The following is a 23012-nucleotide window of genomic DNA, read 5'->3' as shown; positions in this document are numbered from 1 at the left end:
CTGTGATGGAGTGCAACTAGTACAGGAGCTGGGCTACAAATATGTTTTAAATGAGGTTTATTTTCATCAGTAGCCTTGAAAACCTCATAAGTTCAGTTCTTTAATATACATTATTTTAAAATATATATATGCCAAGAAAATATCCTCCATAGCTTTACACCACCAGGTGAGACCAGGAAATGTTTGGTGATGATGCACAAACTGTAGGTTTCCTGTTCTTAACTGGCAAGAGAAGACCACCCAGTATGGTCTTCTGCTTTAATGTTTGATGTAGTGTGCATTGAGAGATGCTCTTCTGCATATCTTGGTTGCAGCCAGCTGTTATTTGAGTAACTGTTGCCTTCCTTTCAGCTAAAACAGCCCAGCCACTATTCTCCAACTTCTGGCATCAACAGGGCATTTTCACCCAGTGAAGAGAGAAGAGAGAGTGCTCCCCATTTATAATAAAGCAAATATTGATTTTCAGCCTCCATCGAATGAATTCCTCTAAAAAAAATAACATTGTCATTTCTGCCTAAATATGAAAAACACATCTGATCATACAATCAATCACTTTATTAAATAATAAACATATTTACATGCCATCAAAATCCAGGAAACATTAAAATAGAGAATGTGAAGTATATCACTAAGCCAGTTGTACAAAATGAGGCTCTTGTGGAAAGGCTTTCCAGAGTTACTGCAGTCAGATGATGGTCGGAACAAACAACCCGAACTGGGAATTTTTTTGGCAGGTAGTTTCTTCAACAGTTTTCAGCCATAGGCGTATTTGTCTGTGATGCCTTTCTCATTTGGAGTTATCTGCCCACTCAGTTTCATTAAGAGCTTCACAATAAGGCCAGCCTGAAGGGAAAGAATAGACCTTAAAGGTTAACAACCATATATATTTCAATAAATATTATTTGGATTTCGAGAAAAGCTTTATTACCTGTTTTGTGTGCACGATGAAGTTCATTTTGTTGTCACCACTGTGTATCTGGAAATACTGGTCTGCATGTCCAAGCTGCCATATAAACGTGCTATACTCTAAACTGATGAGAAGGACCTGCAAGAGAAGAAGTGTAATAAAATGTCACATCAAGCTTCTTCAACTAAAACTTAAAAACCAACAAAAATACAGCATTATCGTTTAATCTATCCTATGGTAATCCCAGAGGGAATATTTAAGTAAAAATCTAACTAATCTAAGAATGCAAGTTCAAATACATTCTGTAGATGCAAACGGCTTTGTGCTATTGTGCTTCAATCGAGCACGTATTGCATATGCTTTAAAAACAGGCAAATTCGTGTGGGAGGGCCCATGCTCATAGTCATCTATCCATTTGCTCCACCAAGCTGAAGAATAAGTAGCTTTACATTCACAAACTAGAGCTTAAAACATAAAAAAAAACAAAAATTTAAAAACCCAGCAAAACGGCATTTTACCTTAGTTTCCATGTTCATGAGATGCAGTCCCTTTGTGTTCACCCCCACGTAGACACGGATGACTTTGTGGTTGCTTGCGCTGGCCTTGGTGTAGACCTGGCCTGTGAAGAAAGCTGCTCCGTAGGTCGGGATGTCCCAGCAGTTCTGCAAGAAGAGCCGCTGCAGGTGGTGCATCTCTTTACTGACCCCCTCGCTGGTGCTCAGAGCCTGTTGGTGAGAGAGGGACAGGACCTGATGTCACCTCAGGGAACACTGAAATGTATTTATAAGATAAAAAGCAATTAAAATAAAAACACAAGTGTACTTTATACTCATGAAGAATCCTGTTGGTCCAGTGGTATGCTTTGCTTTTCACCTTGGATATCGGCACGATTGATTTGAGGTTTTCCTCACTGTTTACATAAAGCACAGATTTTATCCGAATGCAAATAAATCAGTTTGTTAGAGCAGATATTAAAAGTGATTTAAACACAAAATATGATTCGTCTCTTACTTGAGGAACCCTTGCTTGTGCTTCTTACTCTCATAGTTGCCATAGATGATTTGCAGGAGGAGGCTGGCCAGCGTGATCAGCTTGTTGTCTGGAGCAGGGAAGAAGCCCTTGAGAAGGCAGTGCCGGGCCTCGTCAAACAGGATAAGGATGGCCAGCGGATCCTCCACCTGAAACAAAGCCACCAGCAGGAAGCTGATGAAGAGCTCTCAAAACATTTCGAGTTGAGCTGTCACTGATGCTTAGGTGGTGAAAGTGACCTACCTTTTTCTCAATTTCAAGGGGCAGTCGGACATCCCTGCGGAGGAAGAGCTGTGGCGTTTCCCTTTGAGGATCCAGCACTGTGAGATCTGTCACAATCTCAGTCCAGATCCGGAGGTGCTGCAGGGGTTTGTGGTACGGCTTCAGCTGCAGGTCTAACACACAAAACCACACGCACACAAATCTTTCTGGGATCTTGCAGTGACACCACTAACTACAGCTTTTGGTCTTTATTGCATTGATGTTACTAAATTAAATAAATAAATACATTTGGAAAAAAAAAAAAAAAAAGAAACGAGTGGACTCACGGAGGTTCTCTGAGCAGATCCAGATGGTGAAGTATTGCTGGGTCTCCTGAGACAGACGCATCCCCTCCATGATCTGCTGCACAGTTGTGTTGTTGCCATGCTTGAGCTCTACGGAGCGATACGAGCCGTCCATGCGGTAGATGCGCACCTTCTCGTACTGTGGATCACAAACAGCACAAATGGTGGATTTCTTAATATTAAGTTTAAAGTCAAAAGACACGACGCTTTATTCTTTATGCCATCTTACACCCCGTACACACCAACAAAAACTCGCGGGCAACAGTACTCTCGCGATATAACAGAAAACAAGTTAACAATCTTTCTCTTAAAAATAAAAGTATAAACCTCTCTTTAAAACATTTGTATACATATATATGTAAACAAAAAAACTTGTCAACATTGTTGAACATTCAGGAAACATTTCAATACACTTCGCTTTACTTAAAGCATACTATAACACTAAAAAGTGTTATATCAGAAGGAAGCTGTCATGTCTGCTCTGTGTTGTTATAACTGCACATGTGCATGTGTTTTACTGGATACCCCTTTTCTTCAAACAAGGAAAAAAAATATCAAAATGAGTGAACGCATCTATGCCAGACTCAATATCAACAACATATAAGGTTAATTAAACATGGCACGAGCAAACAAACTAAACAATGACTAGCTCATTATGAAAAAGCATGAAAAACACAGCTACAAAAATCCACAAGCTTTGCTGCTATAATCCCAGAGCTTTCATGACTCAACCCCTCAGGGCCATTCCTTTGCCCAATATCAGAAACATAATTCTTTATGGAGTGCTGGTTTCTATTTAAGGAAAAGACAATAATGACATGCAAAATAAGAGTGAAACATGGCTTAGTCCTGGGAATGTCTGACACCTTTGACTGTTCTTGAAGGAATATCACCAACAGGCGATCAAAAAAAACAAAACAAACAAAACAAAACAAAAAAACTTAACTGCCAGGGAATTACATTCACAAGTCACTTTAGGTACAACTTTCCAATTGCTTATCAACACAACCCATTACATGGGAACAAGTCATTGCATTAAGACAAGTAGACATGGTCAAGATGACCTGCTGTAGTTAAAACGGGGAAGAATTGTGATAAAGGTGACTTTGAACGTGGCATCAGAGATCAACTTGGTTATTATCTTGCCCAAGGATCCTCTGGCACGCAGACTGGAGCAACCAGGGATCAACCCAGCAACCTTCCAATTGGTGCACGACGTGCTCCTGAGCTACAGCCACCTCATCTGGATTAGGATCTAAAGCAGCATTTATATTCTCATCAAACTCCTCAATTATGTTTTATTGTTTATTATTTTTGTTATTACCATTTTATGTACTGTGATGCCTTTAGGATGCCATATTTGTTTAACAACTATTATGTTACATTAAAATACAACAACAACAACAACAACAACGCCTGCAAATCAATCAGCAAAAATATATGCATTGGGAAGTCTATACTTATGGGCTTAAGTATGCTGAAGTGTATTTAGAAATAAATTGCAAACTTTATCTCGATAACATCCTGAAAAGGCTGTTGTTCCACACAAAGGAATAACAAATAGTGTAACTGTGTGACTCACTGGTTTGCTGTTGGCTTGCTGCAGAAGTTTCACAGTCTCCTCCCACTCGTTCTGTTTGTTCTCCTCGCACACTTGGAACGGCGATCTCTTCTGCTGGTCTTCTATGTGCTATTGGTGGAGGAGTCAGTATCAAGACATAGTGATTAATGTTTACCACTTTATTATGTAGTATGTGGATACTGATAAAAGACAAATCAGCAATTATTATTATTATTATTATTATTATTATTATTATTATTATTATTACAAACCAATAAAAAAAAGTTACATTTAGCTGCAACAGGATTTCTTTGAAGTAATAATAAAAAAAAAGAAAAAGAAAAAAAAGTGTTAAATTTGTACCCGGTCGATCTCAGGGTGCTGCAGCAGCAGTTGGACGATCTCTGCGTGGCCTCCTCGGGCTGCAAAGTGCAGGGGGGAGCTGAGCTGGCCGTTCAGCAGGTTGGGATTACAGTTACCCTTCTCCAGCAGCAGCTTGGTTGCCTCAACTTTACCGTGCCTGGATAGAACCACATAAATATCAAACTTAAACATAAGTAATGGGAAAAAAAAGAAGAAAAAAAAAAAGACCAGGAAAATAAGAAATTTTGGATACTTTTAAGCCTTTCTTGAGCTGTCAGATGAGCAGGAGACTCACCAGCAGGCATAGTGTATGGGAGCCCAGTGATCGTTGTCCAGCTGCTTGACTGAGAAACCGCTGTCCAGAAGCTTAGAGATCAGCTCAGTGTCTCCTTCCAGGGCGCTGCGGTGGAGAGGAAAGTCGTCCACCCACTGGTGATCCCTGTGGAGACAGGAATTTATGCTGAAGAGAACAGTGACTAAACATGACTTCAGTTCAAGGCATCCACGTTGTTAATCAAGACTGTCCAGTGCGCCCCAAAAAGAGACAAAGTTAGACACAAAGTCGATAGCAGTTAACCAAAACAAGCCCTCACTTGTCTTCTGTCACACAGTTGGGTCCATGCTGCCATTTCTCCCTCTTGGGGATCTGGATCTTGGAATAGTCTGGTGCCCCAAGCCCAAAGTATGGGTTGATGATAACTTTGTCCACCTGCAGACAAAACGAAAGGAGGGCGATTTAAGTTTCCAAATCCACCAGAAGAATTATGTTTCTTTGCATATATAAAGCCTTACCCTGTTGGTGTACTGCAGATCTGAGCCGTAGAGTGGATTCAGGATGCACATGTCAGCCTTCTCCAGGGACATCATCTTGCTCTTGATCTCCAGAGCAGTGTAGCCCATGTGCAGACCCTCATCACTCAGTTTGCCCTCGCTGCTGTAAGCCGGATTGCTTACGTTGGTCTTCACCCGCTCCACGGGTGCTGGTCTGAATAAAGCAGGGATGGCATGAGGCACAGTGTGCTGCTCTGCTAACCATCTGCGGAGGGGAAAGAAGCAAAGGGAAGGGGCGTTTACCTCTGACAAAATCGCAGAGCTAAAGAGCACATTTACAGACTTCTCTTTACTTGTCTAAAGCCAGGAGCATCTTGGAGGTGACGGAGCAGAAGTGAGTGCTGGTCTCACTGCACACCCGCATTATGTCGTGGAAGCAGTAAAAGCTGGGGCTCCCAGGGCTGTGGACAGGCTTGCTGTTGTCTGTATAGAAGGACTCATTAATCTACTGCATGCACAGCTTAAACTTTGTTAAACATTAAATAAAATTAGCTAGATCAGTTCAGGATGAGATATAGTTTACTTACCTTTAACACTGACTGGTACAACAAAAAGTGAGGCTTCTTTCCCTTCATTGTCACCTTCAAGAATAAATTTCTTCATGTGCACCACACGCTTTCCTGCACAGCAAAAACACTGGTTAGATCAGTGGTTCCTAACTCTCCCCCCAAACAACAGTTTAATAAATCAGCTTGTGCACAAATGCGTCAGCCTCACCAGCGCAGCTTTGGTTACTGGAGAGCGGTTTGATCGTTTCATCAACATAATCCAATATGGATTTGGATTTGTCTCCTCCTGCTTTGAGCTTTGTTGCCAGAAGGACTTTCTTTCTTTTCTTCTCCTTCCCCTCTAAAGGCACTTCTTTTAAAAGGATCTACCCAGACGCCAGAGGAAAAACATGCAAACAGAGGCTCAGTTAGAAACTCCAGTGGGTCTGAATTCACTGAAGGGTGTTTATTATTCATGCATACAGCAGTGATATGCCCAAACCAACAATACATTACAGGACATCAGTGTTCTTTCCACCTCACTGTAAGACGTTGAGGACAGTGTGTTAACTGATTGTCTGCCTACCTCATAGGCTTTGGCTCTGTATTCTTTCGAGCTCAGGCTGACTTGATTCTTCGGACGAAGCACAGCAACAAACACATCCTCGAGGGTGTCCTTGTTGCCCATCGTGGCGTCTTTTCCTCAGACCTGAGAAAATATGCTACATGGGGGCCAAATGCCGTGGAGAGACATGCCTAAAACATGGGGGAAAAAAATATCAAAAAAGGTGAAGGTTGCTAAGAAAAGTAATTCAGTGTTTGAGCAGTGACACTCAGTCTATACACAGGTTTAACTGATCACAGAGCGCCTACACTTTAGAAACTTTGGATTCCAACACCAAAGCAAGTGACCGACCTGGAGCCCCACAGCTCTCACTGCCAAAACCAATCACCCATTCACACAATTTTATGATGTCCAACGTTGTTTAATGCTGTCACCACGTGGACAGAGAAAGTGAACACACCCATGTGGGAGTTTGCAGTTACATGCAAACTAAATGTGCTTAACACAGAAGATCAAAAACATAAAACCTGTGGCAGTGAAAACAGCAAAATACAGCAACCCACCCCCATCACCACCTATTTAGTGATTAAAAAGGGTCAAGTCTGTTTTTAAATTTATGCACAGTTGTAACTGATCTCAGGTGAGCTTGTTCCAAAGAACTGGACCACAATAACTGCAAGCACCTTCAACACACTTGGATCTAATTCTGGGAATCTGGACCTGGATCTGGACCAGGTCAGATAGGGTTGTAAACAGTGTGTCTGTGAAGGTTCTCAGTCATCCAGTAAACAGTGGGCAAGTCAGAGATATACCGGGTGTGTTGAGGGCAAACCATTAAAATACTTTTATTAGTTAATAAAGCTTTCAAAGGCAATTTTATAATTTTAATGGGAACAAATTAAGTTCCTTCAATACTGAGGCAATATGCTCAAACTTTCATGTGCCTGTAAGGACTGTGTGCCATGTTGTGATCTTAAGTCATCCTACTGATGAGTTGGGTAATCCAGTGAATAGAGCGTTACAATAATCTAACCTGCTTGATGTGATTGCATGAACCAATTTCCCAGTCAGTTTGAGATAAGGATTTTCTAATGTCAGATATATTTTAAGGGATAGAAAGCACTTCTAGTAACCTTATTGATGTCATAATCCATAATTGATGTCCAGAACTGCTGATTTGTTAACTTGCTCACTGTGTATCTGTGTAGGGCTGATGCATATGAACACATTTTCTGTTTCCGTCGTTGTCTCTGGCTGTCTTCTAGCACTTGCGGGTGTAGCACTTATGCTGCACCCAAAGTAAGTGTGGTAAGAACTGCTGCAAACTTCACTCTCAAGTTTGACTTAACAGCTGTGGAGTTGTGAAGCATAGCGGTGCACCATAGAGAACCTTTTAACCCCGTCCTCCTCGATGCCTTTTGTCTTGTACAACATAAAATATTCACAAAGACCACGTTTACCACACTGAGGTAGTACCCCCCTCCCCCAAACCAATCACACAATTTAATGAACACCTCGTAAACACACGAAGTGTAAGATTAGACCTGCTGCCAAATTTACACAGAAATCAGAAAAAGAGAAAATATCCAGTGACCGGCAGTTCTAAGGTGACAATGCCCTGCTGATGCCATAGCAAGGCAACAACAACTCAAATAGGTAAAAGGTATGCAGAAGAGCACCCTGATGCAGAAGACCACACCAAGTACCACAGCTGTCAGCTAAGAACAGAACAATTCACAGGGGCTCACCATAATTGGACAACAGAAGAATGGAAAAGCATTTCTGCTGCTACGATCAAATGGTAGCGTCAGAATAATCCACAGTTCAGCCTGCCGCTGGTGGTGTAACAGTGTGGGAGATATTTTACTGGCATACTTTGGCCTCTTTAGTACCATCAGAGCCTCATTTACACTGCACAGCCCACCTGAGTATTTTTGTTGACCATGTCCATCTCTTTACGACTACGGTGCAGGATAACACACCATGTAACAAGCTCAAATATTCTCAAACTGCTTTAAAATATACCTATACATATATATTCTTTTATTATTTCATATTGTATACCTACTATTTTTAATTTTGTAGTGTATTTACACCGTTTTATTTATTGTATCTTATTTTTAGTCACTTTTGAACTGCATATAAATAAGTAAAATATAATTTAACACACAGTAAAACTAGTAAGAGTCATCTCAGAGACAAACTTGTTGAGTTCAAAGACAGGTCACGCCCCGGAAACCAGGCTCGGCTGTCTTTCAACTGTTATTACACGGACACCTTTACATGTTGTATTTTATACACACACACGGTATACACTGTCGTATTCAACCAGTTGTCATACATTTCCTTGTCCACGTTAAACGACAGAACTTTTAGAGGGGAGTCAGCAGCAGTAGCTGGGATGCTACATTCATCTTCATCAATGTTTTTTTCCGCTTTTCCGAGCAGCTGAAACTTACCGAAAGCGACGTGACTTTCTTTCAAAACCACCAAACGGAGCTTTCCTCGGCTCTCCGCTCGTCTTAATTGGGTTAAATTAGCGGTCTGAAGCCGGGAGGTTGCCCCAGCACCGCTTCCAGGAGCAGTTATTTTTGGGTTGAGGTAGTTGCAGGCCTTTTTAAGACGGGGCAGGGCTGCAGAGAAACAGAGGAATCACGTTACGTTTGAGTGCAGCAGCTGCGGCAGGACGACAGAGGACTCTGCTGGTGAGGGGGACCACGTACACTCAATAACAAAGCATGAGCGTCAGGTAGCGTCTGCTGTGCTCCGTAAGACTTATTTATGGATATATTTAAAAAAAAAAAATCAAATCTATCTCTAATTTTGTGAGTTTTTCAGAATTTCAATATGATTTATTGTCCTCTTAAAAGACCGCCTCCCCCGAAAAATCTATGGAAGCTTGTTTAAATATTTTTTTTGAATTGTCATCCATAAGTCAAAATTTCAGGTCATTAGCTCAAATTTTGACTTACAGGCTTTGAAATGTTGAGATATTTTGACATAATAACATAATAATCATTCAGAAGTTTTACAAGTAGTAGTACGAGTTTCGCTTGCTATGAAGGCTATATGCAATTTTTAGGATAATAAAAAATACATTTTGAATTGAATATTATAGCCAACAGCTAATATATATATATATATATATATATATATATATATATATATATATATATATATATATATATATATATATATAATATAGATAGATAGATATTTTAGATGTTTCTCCGCTAGAGGGGTGTATAAAGCAAATAAACGTATGTATTAATTGGATCAGTTGTATAACTTAAGCTAGCGATGTCTTTTATTAACCATAATAAATTAGCAAATTTAACAGATAAATGTGTGTTAAATATATCCTAATCATTGATATTCCTCACATTAGTTCCCACACTTTCTCACAGTCTTCAACCCTGACTGATAAAAAGGGAAAAAATTTTATGTATATATTTGAAGAACTGGTGAAACTCACTGTCAAAAGCGACCTCCCAAATCACTTCGACTTGAAATTTCAAGTTAATTTTTCAGAGGTTTGTGTTATTAAGCTGAAATTTTGAGGAAATCTGAAACTATGTGTTTTGTTTTTTTAATTTTTTTTACAGGCAGACTCAAATTTCCATATAGGAAAATCGAAAGCTGACAGGAACTCTGGGAAAGAGTGTGGGGGAATAACACACTGGGGGTGGTTTTGGGGCAACCTTGAACCCATACCTCTACATATGGGTTTTGCATATGGGTCACCTGCTCAACCAAGTGAGCTGCACAGTAGATTCACCCCAGTGCTATTTATGCTTAAAGCGTAATCATAATTCATGAATTATGTAGTCTGTACTCTAACAGGCTTCTTTAAACCCAGAATAATTACTACATTGTTGAACTCAGTGAAAGAAAGGAATGTATTAAATAGACATCAAGTTCTCATGAAGTCAAGTCAATTGTTTTGCTGGTATTATGATAGCAGTTTCTGTTTCAGAGAGCCACTTTTCAAAAGGAACTGAAGTATGGATATAAATAAAATTCTTGTGAGTTTATTAACTGTGTAGTGGGGTTTGGTTTCTAGCAGCTCAGCAGACTGAGTTATTAGAGAAGTTCCAGACTTGCCCCTCATGAATTGACTTTATTTTTTTTGCTGCAGCTTTATTTCACAAATATACAACTTGACTGTATAATAATTCATACATTTTATTGTATAAAATTTCAGCATCTATTGAGGCGCAGCACAAAGCAGCTGAACATTATAGTGGTAACTCTGAAAGCAGTATACATTGTCAAGACAACAAGTAAGATGCTGCAGTACAACCATCCAGTGCAGCTCAAGTGCTCAAATGAAAACATGGCTTTGGTCTTACATATATTTTTATATAATAGCATAATTTATTTTTTTTAAATCCACAGCTGAGAGTCCTGATTGGTCCCCTTGTTAGTACCACCAGACTCAAAGGATGTCCTCTCTCCTTGTGGGGCTTAGGATGCTTGGGGTTTGCACTCGCTGAGCACCTCCTGCATCTTCTCCTGGATGTCCTGCACCCTGCCAGTCCACTTCTCGCGCACTTCATCTTCATCGTCCTCTGTAACAGCTGTGTAGCCCATGAGGGCGATGAGGCCCATGTGGAAGAGGTGGGTGATGTGTGAACAGCGGCGCTCCATGATTTCTCGGTCGCCTTCACAGTGTTCAAAGTACACTTTTAGCAGCGGTTTTCCGAATAGCGTTTGTGTACCCACCACGCCACGATAATACACATCCAGGCTCATGTCAGACTTGTCCCTCTCATAAATCTTCTCAAAGGTCTCCATGTGGCGCATGGCGTTGCCTGGATCTTTCTTCACCAGTGCCACCATGTTGTTGAAGGCATTGTACTGGTGCTTGATGTACTCCTCGTACTTGCCGTAGGTTTCGTTCACCTCGTCAATGTGGATCTTCTTCAGGCATTCCTGGTTCTTCTGAGAGATGCTCTGTAGTTTGGTGTGGATCGCTTGAAAGTCCTTCTCCAGAGGATGATCCTCTTCATCCATCAGGCCCTTGCGAGCCACTCCAACCAGGGAAGAGACAACACCAAAGATGGGGTCAATGGAGGAGGCGAAGGAGGAAACCTTCTCCACACAGCACAACACTTTGGCTGCGGTCTTCTTGATTTGTGCTGAATCAGCCATCACTGCTGTTTTTCTTCTGCCAAGTTAAAAGTGCACACAGAGTGAATCTGGAGAGACAGAACAAAAGATTTTAAGGTTAAACAGACTAATACTTATACAGCACCTTTCTGCTCTATTTGAGCACTCAAAGTGCTTTCTTCTTAAAAGCTTCATTCACCAAAAAACTTTTCACCTAATATTCACACACTGACACTGGATCGAAAACATCTGGAGCAATTAAGGGTTTAGTATACTCCCCAAGGTTGCTTTGATATCCAGACTAGAGGAGTCAGGGATTGAACCACCGATCTTTCAACTGGTAGATAGCCCTCTCTACTTACTGGCCCTTTAAAACTGCATCCACACTGTGCTAGATATAGCATATGACCACACCAGCTTTAACTCTGAACTGGGTCGCAAATCCCTCTTTTTCTTATGGCTGCTCCCGTCACTCATCCAAGTGACCTCTTCAGAAGTCATCTAAGTGCTACATCAAGATAAACAGAATCCACTTTTTGACATGTTTTGTTAACTATTTTATCATTTGTTTGCCACTACAATTAAATACCCTTCCAAAAAAATTCCCCGCTGGAATGAAAGCCTGGCCACGTTTTGCACCTAACAGGTGTGTTAAGTCACAAACGTTTCCCCCCTTTTCACAGGCCAACTAAAAGCAAGCTAACTGCTGGCATACACACATGTCACCAGCTGCTGCCTATGCACCATATCGTGTAGAGTAATACTTAAAGGTGTCATCTTACACTTAATGTTATGGGCAACATGTGACAGGGAAGGCATGTGTCATTACTGATAAACCTTTTGGTGTTTTCTAAGTTTTTCGTGTAAAAACACAAGGAAGAATTTTGTTAACAAAGTAAAAGTCCAGTTCAGTGATACTTCATATGTGACAGAGCACAAAAAAGACCCACAAATAATCACGTCTATGATACGTGAGCAAACTTTTGTCATTTTATGTCAAAAAAAGTTAGTAATTCTTAGAAAACTTGTAACAACATATAGTTTAAGTTTAAAGAGAAGTATTCAGCTAAAATGAAACAAGCATGGTTTTATAATTTCAATCACCGGCATTTTGTTTGCAGTAAAGCACAAAAAATACATTTTTATGCAAAATAATATGTTAAAGACTCAAAGATGATCAATTCTTAATGACGTAAAGAAGGATATAAGCGAATCCTTTCATTTAGGAAGCATAAACCGAGACAATTTACTGAATGATTACTTACCACATCAGTGTAAATGTTCATCTGTGAAACTATGCATCCACATCTAATAGCAGTGCATCTTTGTCATACTTCTAGCATTAATCATCAATCTCAATGTTGTCGTGCTGGAAAAATAACTCAGGGATAACAGTAGGTGTGTCTATTTGTAGTAACACTAGAAAGACTGGAAACAAAGAAATGGCTCCAGGTTGTGAACTTCAGTAGATCATCTACTGAGCACTTTCAATCCCAGAAGCTATTTCTTTTGGCAGCTTCAACCTAAACCCAGTCTCGGGATTGCGTTGCTGTTTGTTTCCAAGCTTGTTTCTCTCATTTCCTGATTCTCTGCCTCTCCTACATGAATCACCCTAGCATGCTGCTACCAGTCCCCCCTATCAAACTCGCTTTCAAATAGACTCTAAACACCCTTCAGATCAGAGACTGTGAAGCACAGAAGGCAGATGTTTACTCACCAAAGATAAAACTGCTGGTTATCCTCAGTCTACTGCAGCCGTCTGGCTTTGCCTTCCACCATTTTCCACCCTATAGTCAAATAAGGACAACCCCTTCCTGCCAAATAAGGGAGCAGATACAAGGAAGTGAGTCATGCGTGCTCTGTGCTGATTGGCTGAGAGAGTCCATCTAGAAACACTGTGGCTGAAGCTCCAACCACATGCTGGAATACCAGCCCTTGTTGCCTTTTGTCATTGTTTTAATCATATGGTCACACACCTTCCCAACCAGTTTGGGTGACGAGATACTACAGAAATTATCAGTAAAATGAAGTGAAATGCATCATCGCGCCTAATGAGCAGAAACAAATGTCTCCCTATTGTCTTTGCTGCTTATGTGTGTTAGTATCAGTATCGTCATGAAAGAAATATTTATTCATTGTCTTTGCATTTATTCGTTCATTCATTTTTCAGGATGTGAGTTGAGACGAATAACAAAAGAAAACCTGTGTTTCTGGAAATGGCTTTGTTTACTAGTGAAAAAGAACATTTCAAGATACAGTATCACTGCCTGCTGACAGCAGCTTTCATTTGAATATTTTTCATACTAGTCACATAAAACTTACGTACACACTTTTATTTTTTTGGTATGTTTTCTTTTTAGCATTTCACAACATTTGAGACACAAAAATATAAAAATAAATGAATAAATATTGGCGCACTAAGAGTTTAGCAAGAGGAAATGTTATTTAAACCTAAGAGTTTTATGTTTATTTAAAATTACATCTGTTCACGAGGAAGTCAAATGGAGGAAGTCAAACAAAGTGTTACTTTTTGACCACCAGAATTGAGTCTAAGCTTTCGCCTCCTCTCTTATTTACAAAGGTCTCTCCATATTTTTGATTTGGTTGACTTTTTACACTGGAAATTCAGATACAACCCCAAAGGGAAGAGAAAATATAATTTTTTACAACTTGGGTAAAGTGACCCTCTAATTATCCTAAAAAGTCTACACAGACTGAGTGCGCTTTTAGGAACAAGGTGACACACATACAGAAGGATCTTGAGTTTTACCAACATAAACAAATAAGGAAAATGTCTGCCTTAAACAAGAGGCTGGTCTAGGTTCAGTTTCAAAACTTGCCTTGCAAAGCCTGATTTTCCTGGTACGATGTCTGATGGGAAAAACAGCCAATGACAGCAACAGGCCTGGCAGATTTAAGAGCGTGATGAAACTGATTTCATTCATAATGAAGAAGATAATGTTAAAAAAAATAGTGTCAGATATGTACAGATCGTGTAAGAGAAGCCATTCTGATAATCAGAGTCATTGGATCAAAGTCTCAAGTATCCAGAGGATTCCTGAGGTCATTATGCTGTCATTAAATATTAACCACTTTTTGAATTTGGACATCTGCCCTTATAGAAAACTTTATTTTTAATAGACCGTCTGTAGGTCCCAAGAGTACAAAGACCCAAGGCTACGCATCTCACGGTGAGATGAGGGAAAAGATAGGTCCAGATGAAGTGCCTACAGCCAAAGGCCAAGAGCCCTACACAACCAGAGGCAGTGGGCAGACTTCTCTGCTATTAGCTACAAAGATCCACTCGTAAATTATTCTTTTTTTTTCTTTGGTATATAAAATAAAACACTGACACTAGAGTGTGTGTGTGTGTGGCCCCTCGTCATACCATACAAGGCATAACTTCTTATCAACCTCTCCAGTCACCCCATACAGGATGCGACCTTTCAACGAACTAAGGTGTGTAAAAAGCAGAAGTGAGCAGTCCTGCACCTCAGATGAACAGAACCTTGTGGTTTCTAAATGTGTAAGGAAAAATTACAGCAACAAAGCTGCTTCTTCCATCATAGAAGGAGAAACATTTTATCAGCACACACACACAAGCAGTGGTTATATATATCTTAGCACAAATGACAATCTCAAAAGCATCAACTCTAACAGATACAACAGTCAGGAGCTCAACAAACAAGTCCAAGCATGTCTTTTATTTTTACTTTTTTATATTGAAAGACTTTTGTGATGTCTTGTTCTGTATAAAGTTTTACTTGATGGTAGTCAGAGACAATATTACCATTTATTTAATTTTAACATTAAACTTTCAGGATTTTCTGTCTCTGTTCGCATTCACCTGAAACTTCCTCTGGACACACCCTGAAGTCTTTGGTTAACTTTCCTAAGACAACACAAGTTTATTCACACGGTCACAGCATATGTGTTACACACATTCTGTATGAAGTACTTTATTTCATGTTTAAGTTTACATAGGAATACCTAAACCTTGAAAATAACTTTGGCACAGGTGGTCATATGAAGGATGAATTATTGCCCTGAAGATAATCAGCTGTCCCATCACAGATAGACTGGGCTTCTTTAAAAAAAAAAAAAGGCTAAAAAAACCCCATAATAATATATGATTAAAAAAGCATTTCCACCTTAGACTTTATTTGAAACATCCTTGAAGTCAACATAAAGTCACCCACTGGGATGTAGACTTCTGTCCAAAACCTGGAATCGGCCTTTTTAGCTTGTTTTGGAGCCACAGGTGGACTGCTATCTTATCAGGTAATACCACTAGGAGTACATACAAAGTAACTTAAGATCACAGTCAACATCTCACACTGGGTCAAAGGCCAGGGAATAAAAGTGTGTTTTTAAACCAGATTGCAAACCAACAAGTGAACCCACAATTTTTGAGCCACAACTTCAAAGCTCTGTCCCTTCTGAGTTTGAGTTGCATCTTTGAAACAAGCAAAAGCATCTGTTCTGCTGACTTGAGACAATGAGGTGGGATATATGGGTGCAGCAGCTCACACAGACAAAATGGGGCACAACCATTAAAAGACTTCAAGACAAATAAAAGGATTTTAATAATTACTGATAATGGATTTCTCATATGGGGCCAGAGAGCAAAAGTCCATACAGGGAGTGTCTAAAGTTTAGACCCAGTAGTACCTGCAACTTCTCTAGACTCTAAAGGACACAACCATCTCCTGATGTTGATAAGGCAGAGAGTGGACAGAGTATGCACCAGTGTGTGTAAGTGGAAAATAAACTTGACAGTTGTCTGCATAACAATGTAAGAAAATATTGTGTTTCCAGAAAATAGTGCAAAGTGATAGCAGGTGCAAAGAGAAAAGGAGCAGCCCAAGAATGCAGCCTTGTGGTTCCCCCCCCCCCAGGGGAGGACAGCAGAGGTAGAGGTAAAACCATCAATGCTGACACAAAATTTCTGTCATAGAGTTAGTCCCTAAACAATTACAGAGCTGAGCCAGTAATGCCCACCCACTGCTCCAGCCTGGAGATGAGGATTTCACAGTACATTGTGTCAAAGGCAGCTGTTAAGTCCAAAAGCACAACTTGCACACATTCACCAGAATCAGTTGCTAAAAGAATATTATTAAAAAGCTTTACAAGAGTGGCTTTGGTGCTGCGGTGAGTTTTAAACTCAGACTGGAACGCTTCCAGAATTGCTTTGTTCATACAGGAAGGACTTTAATGGGGTGTAGATATTTTTTTCCAGGAGGAGACAAAAAAAAGAGAGACTTGAAAGGTGGCTTGAAGTTTGATAAAAACAGGAAGGTCAAAGCCAGATATTTTCAGCAAGGGCAAATAATATACTGAAAGTTATAAACAAGCATACTAGCTATAGACCCAAACCACTTTTTGTATTTGTCCATAAACATGAACAGCTGACATGAATGGCACTGACCATTGACTTGCATTTGGAGCCATTGAGTGGCCATTATACCAACTGCAGTTTTTGGCTCCATTTGATATTTTCTGCTTGTTTTCACAAGGAAACTATCAGGACAGCCAAGGATTATGTAAATACTCTTACAGTATCTAATAAAAACAGCACATAACACTGACAGTGATAAAATCTTATAAACACTGAACATTAAACACTCCACCTCCGCTGACTATTTGAGTAAAAAGCAGCATAGACATTAATTCATCATTTAAATATGGTGTAAAAGTTACAGGGGGAAGTTCTGCTTAAATTAAAAGACATTTAAGATACTTCTTGTTCCTTTATATTACAGATTTTTTTTCTCCATTTTAAGGTATCATCCATCACTTATTAACCTAGACTAAATTTGTCAGTGAGTAAATATGGCTATTCTGAGTAAGGTTGTCTATGAATAACGTTATTTCCAGTAAAAACTAGTTTCCAAAAAGCACATGTCAGCTATTTGAGAGATTGTGGGTTCTTTAATCTTTACAACTGGACAGACTTCAAAAGCGACAATATTGTAATGCTCCTTTCATTTTTGCATGTTCTTCTGATCTTCTTCTCGTGGTTGCATTTATTAATAATTCTCCACCCTTTCTTTCACTTACAGAGCTGTTGATGCTTTCCTGGACTACATTCAGTGTATGCTGGATAAGCAGCTCCTCCTATAGTTATATTTGATCTAAATCTTGAGTATATTTACCAGTCTGTGCCAGGTGAATTTGTTATGTTTCGCTCAAATTCACCTGGCGTCAAATATTTATTCAAAACTGCAGCAATTTCTGTTCTACACACTCTGGATTGGTGACATGTAGAGACAGCTAAGCAAACATGATTAAACAAGACAAAGACTAGGCTGTTGTGCAATGTTTGACTGTGATATGAGACAAACTGAGCAAACATCTGCATTTTTCCACATGTTTACACACTACCAGATACATCTTAGATTGAGTTAAAAATATATTTGAGTAAAAATTCATCTGTTGTGTCTAAAGAGACCCTAATAGCCTAACTTTCAACACTATATAGTGGTAATTCTTGAAATTCTCAGAATAAATTATGTTATACTGGCCCTGTGTGTGGCCCTTAAGTCCATCCACTGCATGAAACCAAAGAATGTTTGGGCTCCTCCCTCTTTAAGCCTACTTTCTTTCTATTGGCTGTTTCTTTTAAACAGAAGGTTTGGACAGCTCCTATAGCCTGACAGCCAAAAATGTGTGGATGTGATGTCCTCATTAGGGTTATCCCCCTAAGTGACATCATGCAGAACCATGATAATTAAAAATAAAATAAAATGTTGAACCGGAGTGTTTGTAGCAGTCTTTTGGCTCACAGTGGTCATCATTTTGACCATGTCTGACATTAGCATCTGCCACTGTAACAGCATATATTTGACAGAAAATAAGGACGTTGCATAACAGTTCTCCTTTAAAGTTTGACAATTAAAAACTTGCATTTTATTCGAGGGTACGATGTGCCTTCTCTTCTTAATAAGAACTGGAAGTGACCATTATTAGGCTTCCTTAACTGAATTAAAGCCCACCTCACAGCCTTCGATGCAGTTTGTGTAGATCTTTCCTTGTTAGCATTTTCCATTCAATCCATTTAAGTTCCCCTGAAATTTTCATTCCAATATTAACACTGGGCTTATATTAACTTATGAAGACTGATAAACGCTGTGAGAAATCACTCAGCTGTAACATGACTGCATACAACTGACTTGTACCAAAGAAACATGATCATTTCTGTGTTTTTATTCTCTATTTTAAACCATAATTCAGACAAAAATTAAAGTTTTAAAATATATAAAAACACATATAAAATTGGATCTTTCATCTACTTCTTTGGCATTATTTTCATTATGTATATTCAGGGACAGCTACCCCTCGCACTGACGCTCCCACCCACCCTCACACATGCACAGTACTGCACTCCCACCCCTCAACTCCTCCTCTGTATTAGTTCCCACAGTAATCTCCCAAATCACCAAATTTTGCCTCTGACACCTCAACTCCCCGCTCTCCCTGTTCGACACTCCCAGGACGTTTCTGGACTGGACCGAGGACGGCTCCCCAGCTCGTTTCAGGTAAGAACAGAAGCAAACAGCGAGGCACATCAGCAGGTTTGACACAGTAGCTGTGGATGTTTGGTTCAGCTTTGGGATTAGAAAGCTTTAAGCCTGCCATTGAAATGGGCCACGGGGTTCAGCAGAGGTCGACCTCGAGCTGGTTCAGAATCAGTTGCTACTGTTCCACTGTTACAGTTTTACTGCTTTTTAGATTGGCGTGTTTTCATGATGGGAACAGCTCTTCAGCTTCTGTTTTCTCTGTTGTTGTTTTACATGTTTGTCATCCAACAATACATAATTGACCATAAAAAAAAAAACCTTGTCCTTCAGACAATGGATTTAAGTCGGCACTTGTAATGAGGAGTTTATTACAGACAATATTTTAAATAAATTTATTTTTCAGTGAATTTTTTTGTGGAAAAAAGAGCTTGCCTTACTTTAATGAGCACATTTTTAATAAGTCAGCGTGTATATTTGGATGACTGCTCCAAACACGTCATTGTTTACATGCAAGATTTTGTAAGATTTTTCTTTAAGTTTTTGTTGCACCTCTTTTCTTTTTTTTCTTCTTTTTTTAAATGGGTCAATTCTATCATTACATTAAACTGGATCTTGTTATTTTTCATGCTCTTAAATTTTAATCTGTTTCCAGGACTGGAAAATCAGAAATGAGGAACAATATGAGACAAGATTCAGTGAAAATGCACAAGTTGTTAATCGAGCTGGTCCTGCTGGGGTGAGTAAGTCAAAGAGGAGCTACTTACCCACAACAAATATATTTCCATTTTAGGTTTTAGTCCAGTTCAGTGCAACTTTTATTTCTTATTGCACCAACAGTTCAGAACATCAAGCACACACAATAAATCAAAAGAAAAAGTAAGTAAGTTTAAGTGCTTCTCTCAGTAAAACTGGAAGAGAGTCAATATTTCAAAGGTTCTGTCATGTTTAAGCCAAAGACATCCTTGGAAAATAGAAGCAGTTAAAAGATTTATTAATACAGCAGTATATTTAAATAGTAGCAGGAATTGCACATCAAGGACAAAGAAGAGACAGCATGAACAATTGAAAATGAAGACTGACACAAGAATTGAGTTTAAAATCTAACAAGAGCATTACCACTGACAAAAATTGACCAACGTGGTAACAGTTGAGAAAGAAAGCTGTTCTAAATGCTGTGGTGAAGATTAGATGATGGGAGACAGCTGTGCCGCCCCACTGCAGCTGGGCACTCCTCTCTGAGGTCCTACAACCAACCAGTGGAACTTCATGAGAACTGGTGGTGAGAAAGACAGAGAGTTAGAGGTACAGAAAGGGAGAGCGGCCAGAAGAAGACCACTGGCCTCCATGACCATGAAGTTTTAGAATCACATATATAAAACAAGAAAAAAAAGTAAAATTATTTGCAAGAATGAAAGAATAAAGTTTCATCTACGATTCTGTTTTCATTTGTCTCGTCTTCATCTCCTCACCCCTGAATGGCCATGGCAGATGGTTGCCCCTCCCTGAGCCTGATTCTAATGGGAATTTCTTCCTGTCAAAAGGGAGTTTTTCCTTTCCACTGTAACCAAGTACTTTCTGATAAATGGTCATCTGATTGTTGGGGTTTTCCTCTGTATTATTGTAAGATTTTATAATCCTACAATACACAAATACTTTGGTTGCTATTGAAAATGATTTAGAACACCCTACTTTCCACTTTCACTGGTCAGTAGTTGATGATTTCATACCTTCGGATTTTAATCTTTATTCTGGAGTGGTGATGTACCACATCCTCCTGTGTAGTACTGAAAACCCAGGATTAATCCTGAAGTTACCTGGATAATTTTAAATACTGGTGTAGTGTAGGCCTAAGGACTGTCCCATGGGGCAACTGTGGCTCAGGTGGATTGATTCCTGTCTCTGCACCTGAGAGCAAAAATTTGAAAAGCCCTGTACTAGATAAGTTATTTTATCTGTCTGTGTTTTAGAGTCATTAGTTCGAGTAACGGTGCAATCCAGAGGCCTGACTATGATGACACACCCAACCCAGAGTTCCTCAACCCGGCCTGGATGGCCAGCATCCCTGATGATCGGCTGCTGTCAGAGATCACCATGCCTGGGACACACAACACCATGGCCCTATATGGTGGTGTGTATGCAGAGTGCCAGACCTGGAGCCTGGCCTCCCAGCTCCGTGCTGGTGTTCGCTTCCTAGACATCCGTGTGCGTCATGTCAACGGAAACCTCACCATTCATCACGGGGTGTCCTACCAGCGAGCGCACTTTGGCGACGTCCTGGAGGGAGTGACTGACTTCCTGCAGGAGTATCCAACTGAGACAGTGCTAATGCGTCTAAAGGAGGAGTTCAGTGAGACGGGTGACATCTATGGTGCTGTGGTAGACTACATCAATCGCTACTCTCACTGGGACCTGCTGTGGCACAGCCGACTCGTGCCAACCATGAGTGAGGCTCGAGGGAAGATCATCATCCTGCAGAACTTCAATGGGCCAGATCTGGGGATGCGTTATGATTCAATGGACATAGCTGATGACTGGAAGGTCTGCCTACATTTTTATACTCAAACTACCTGTGATGTCAGTAGTGTTTTATATTCATTACCTTGCCTATGTTCCACGTGATCCTACTTGGTTTCTGCACTATTTTAAATTACACTTGGTGTTCCCTCCAGGTGCCCACACTGGCACATGTGCAGGAGAAATGGCAGAGTGTCTACAACCACTTGGAGGCTGCACCTTCAGGAAACAAAGCCCAGATTTTTCTCACCTACAGCAGTGGAGCCGGCGTGTTCGCGCACCCCAGGGCCGTCGCACAGCTCATCAACCCACAGCTGTACGAGTACCTGAGGGCCAAGACGGACCTGAACCAGCGCTTTGGAATCATATGCATGGACTTTCCCGCTGCCCCTATTATTCAAATGATCATTGACTTCCAATTAAAAGAGGCTTTTAAGACAGAGCAGGTCTAATAACACAATTCTTAGCCACTTAACTTCCTCACTGACAAAGTAATTAATCAAACGTTTCGGTGCTAATATCTGACCGAGCTCGGCAAAAGTAATTATGATGGAAAGTTTGCCTGGGATGAAATGTCTCATCTGCAAAAGATTTGGGGAATAAAATAAATGCAACTCAAAAATAAATCAGAGGTGGCGCCAAGTGTTTGAGTTTTTGACAGTAATGAACTGCTGTGAAAACTGCTGACATGTGTTGTAATTGCTGTGGGGACACTGCAGTGAACATAAATCACCAGTTAGGTCATATGGAAATTGGAATAAAGCTTAAACAAGCCAACTGAGTAACATTAATGTCCTTGAACTCGCAGAGTTTAACATGAGTCCAACACTTGAGCTGATATTGAGGTCTTTAGAGAAGCTTGAAACAGCCTCCTCTATGACCTCTAACCAGCACCATACTACCAGGAGCTGTTTTCATCCAGTCACATGGTGGCAGCATTGCTTTGTTAGTGGTACTTCCATCTTCCTCTGGCTTACTGCTTACTGTAAGCAGTGAACAACTAGCTTAACCTTTGCATCTCAGACCCACTCCAGCTGTCCAAATTTGCAGAACTTGAACCACATTTCTTAATTGAAGCTCCATTAAACAAACTCCACTGATTTTTATGCAGCAATGTTTGTTTACTACTCTTGCTTTCATGTAGAAAAGCATAGATAAAACATACTTCTGTAATAAGTGTCTGGAGATCAATGCACTACATCACTTGGGTGGAGGTAGAAACAAGGAAGCCTACGGGACTCTCATTTGCTCCATTCTCATCTCTGCAAGTAAGGAGCAGTACTGCCAACTGCACTCTCTATCACCCACAATCTCAGGCTTAACGTTTGGTGCAGGGATTGAATCATGGGTAATGTAGGCTCCTGGATTTATTTGGAATTTGATCCTTTGGTCCTACAGCCTCAAAAGGCTTTGTTTAAAAAAATTAAACAGTTTTTTTTCTAAATACTTCCCCTGTATAAAAGTGCAATAATAAATTGCTGGGCTTCACCTTTAATTCAGGGATAAGAACAAATCCCCAGTTTAGCACCAGTGGTTTTAAAATGCTGCTTGAAACT

At 40.1% G+C, this 23012-nt stretch overlaps 3 protein-coding genes across 3 annotated transcripts; 1 reads left to right on the top strand and 2 right to left on the bottom strand.

Moving 5' to 3' along the window:
- Positions 1-540: 540 nt before the first annotated feature.
- krit1 (KRIT1 ankyrin repeat containing) lies at positions 541-8987 on the bottom strand. The gene is made up of 17 exons (XM_085446270.1): positions 8770-8987; positions 6332-6501; positions 5975-6131; positions 5785-5877; positions 5551-5680; positions 5219-5462; positions 5020-5135; positions 4722-4865; positions 4427-4583; positions 4085-4192; positions 2485-2641; positions 2180-2331; positions 1919-2085; positions 1730-1817; positions 1426-1632; positions 929-1045; positions 541-843 (listed from the first exon to the last, which is right to left on the bottom strand). Exons 2-17 carry the CDS (start codon positions 6431-6433, stop codon positions 754-756), a joined length of 2229 nt encoding a protein of 742 aa, XP_085302396.1. The 5' UTR covers positions 6434-6501; positions 8770-8987; the 3' UTR covers positions 541-753.
- Positions 8988-10414: 1427 nt separating this feature from the next.
- rpz2 (rapunzel 2) lies at positions 10415-13236 on the bottom strand. Its single transcript, XM_085446824.1, has 2 exons — positions 13140-13236; positions 10415-11511 (listed from the first exon to the last, which is right to left on the bottom strand). Exon 2 carries the CDS (start codon positions 11462-11464, stop codon positions 10778-10780), a length of 687 nt encoding a protein of 228 aa, XP_085302950.1. The 5' UTR covers positions 11465-11511; positions 13140-13236; the 3' UTR covers positions 10415-10777.
- Positions 13237-18547: 5311 nt separating this feature from the next.
- LOC146682993 (uncharacterized) lies at positions 18548-22313 on the top strand. The gene is made up of 4 exons (XM_085446047.1): positions 18548-18960; positions 19595-19678; positions 20910-21480; positions 21612-22313. Exons 2-4 carry the CDS (start codon positions 19611-19613, stop codon positions 21906-21908), a joined length of 936 nt encoding a protein of 311 aa, XP_085302173.1. The 5' UTR covers positions 18548-18960; positions 19595-19610; the 3' UTR covers positions 21909-22313.
- The last annotated feature ends 699 nt before the right edge of the window (positions 22314-23012 follow it).

This window comes from Copadichromis virginalis, linkage group LG22 (assembly GCF_057382275.1).
Source record: "Copadichromis virginalis isolate Kocher_CV1m ecotype Utaka linkage group LG22, C_Virginalis_male_GT1.1, whole genome shotgun sequence".
NCBI classification, from domain to species: domain Eukaryota; kingdom Metazoa; phylum Chordata; class Actinopteri; order Cichliformes; family Cichlidae; genus Copadichromis; species Copadichromis virginalis.
Note: the sequence above shows the minus strand (reverse complement) of the source record. Positions and strands in the feature narration are given on the sequence as shown.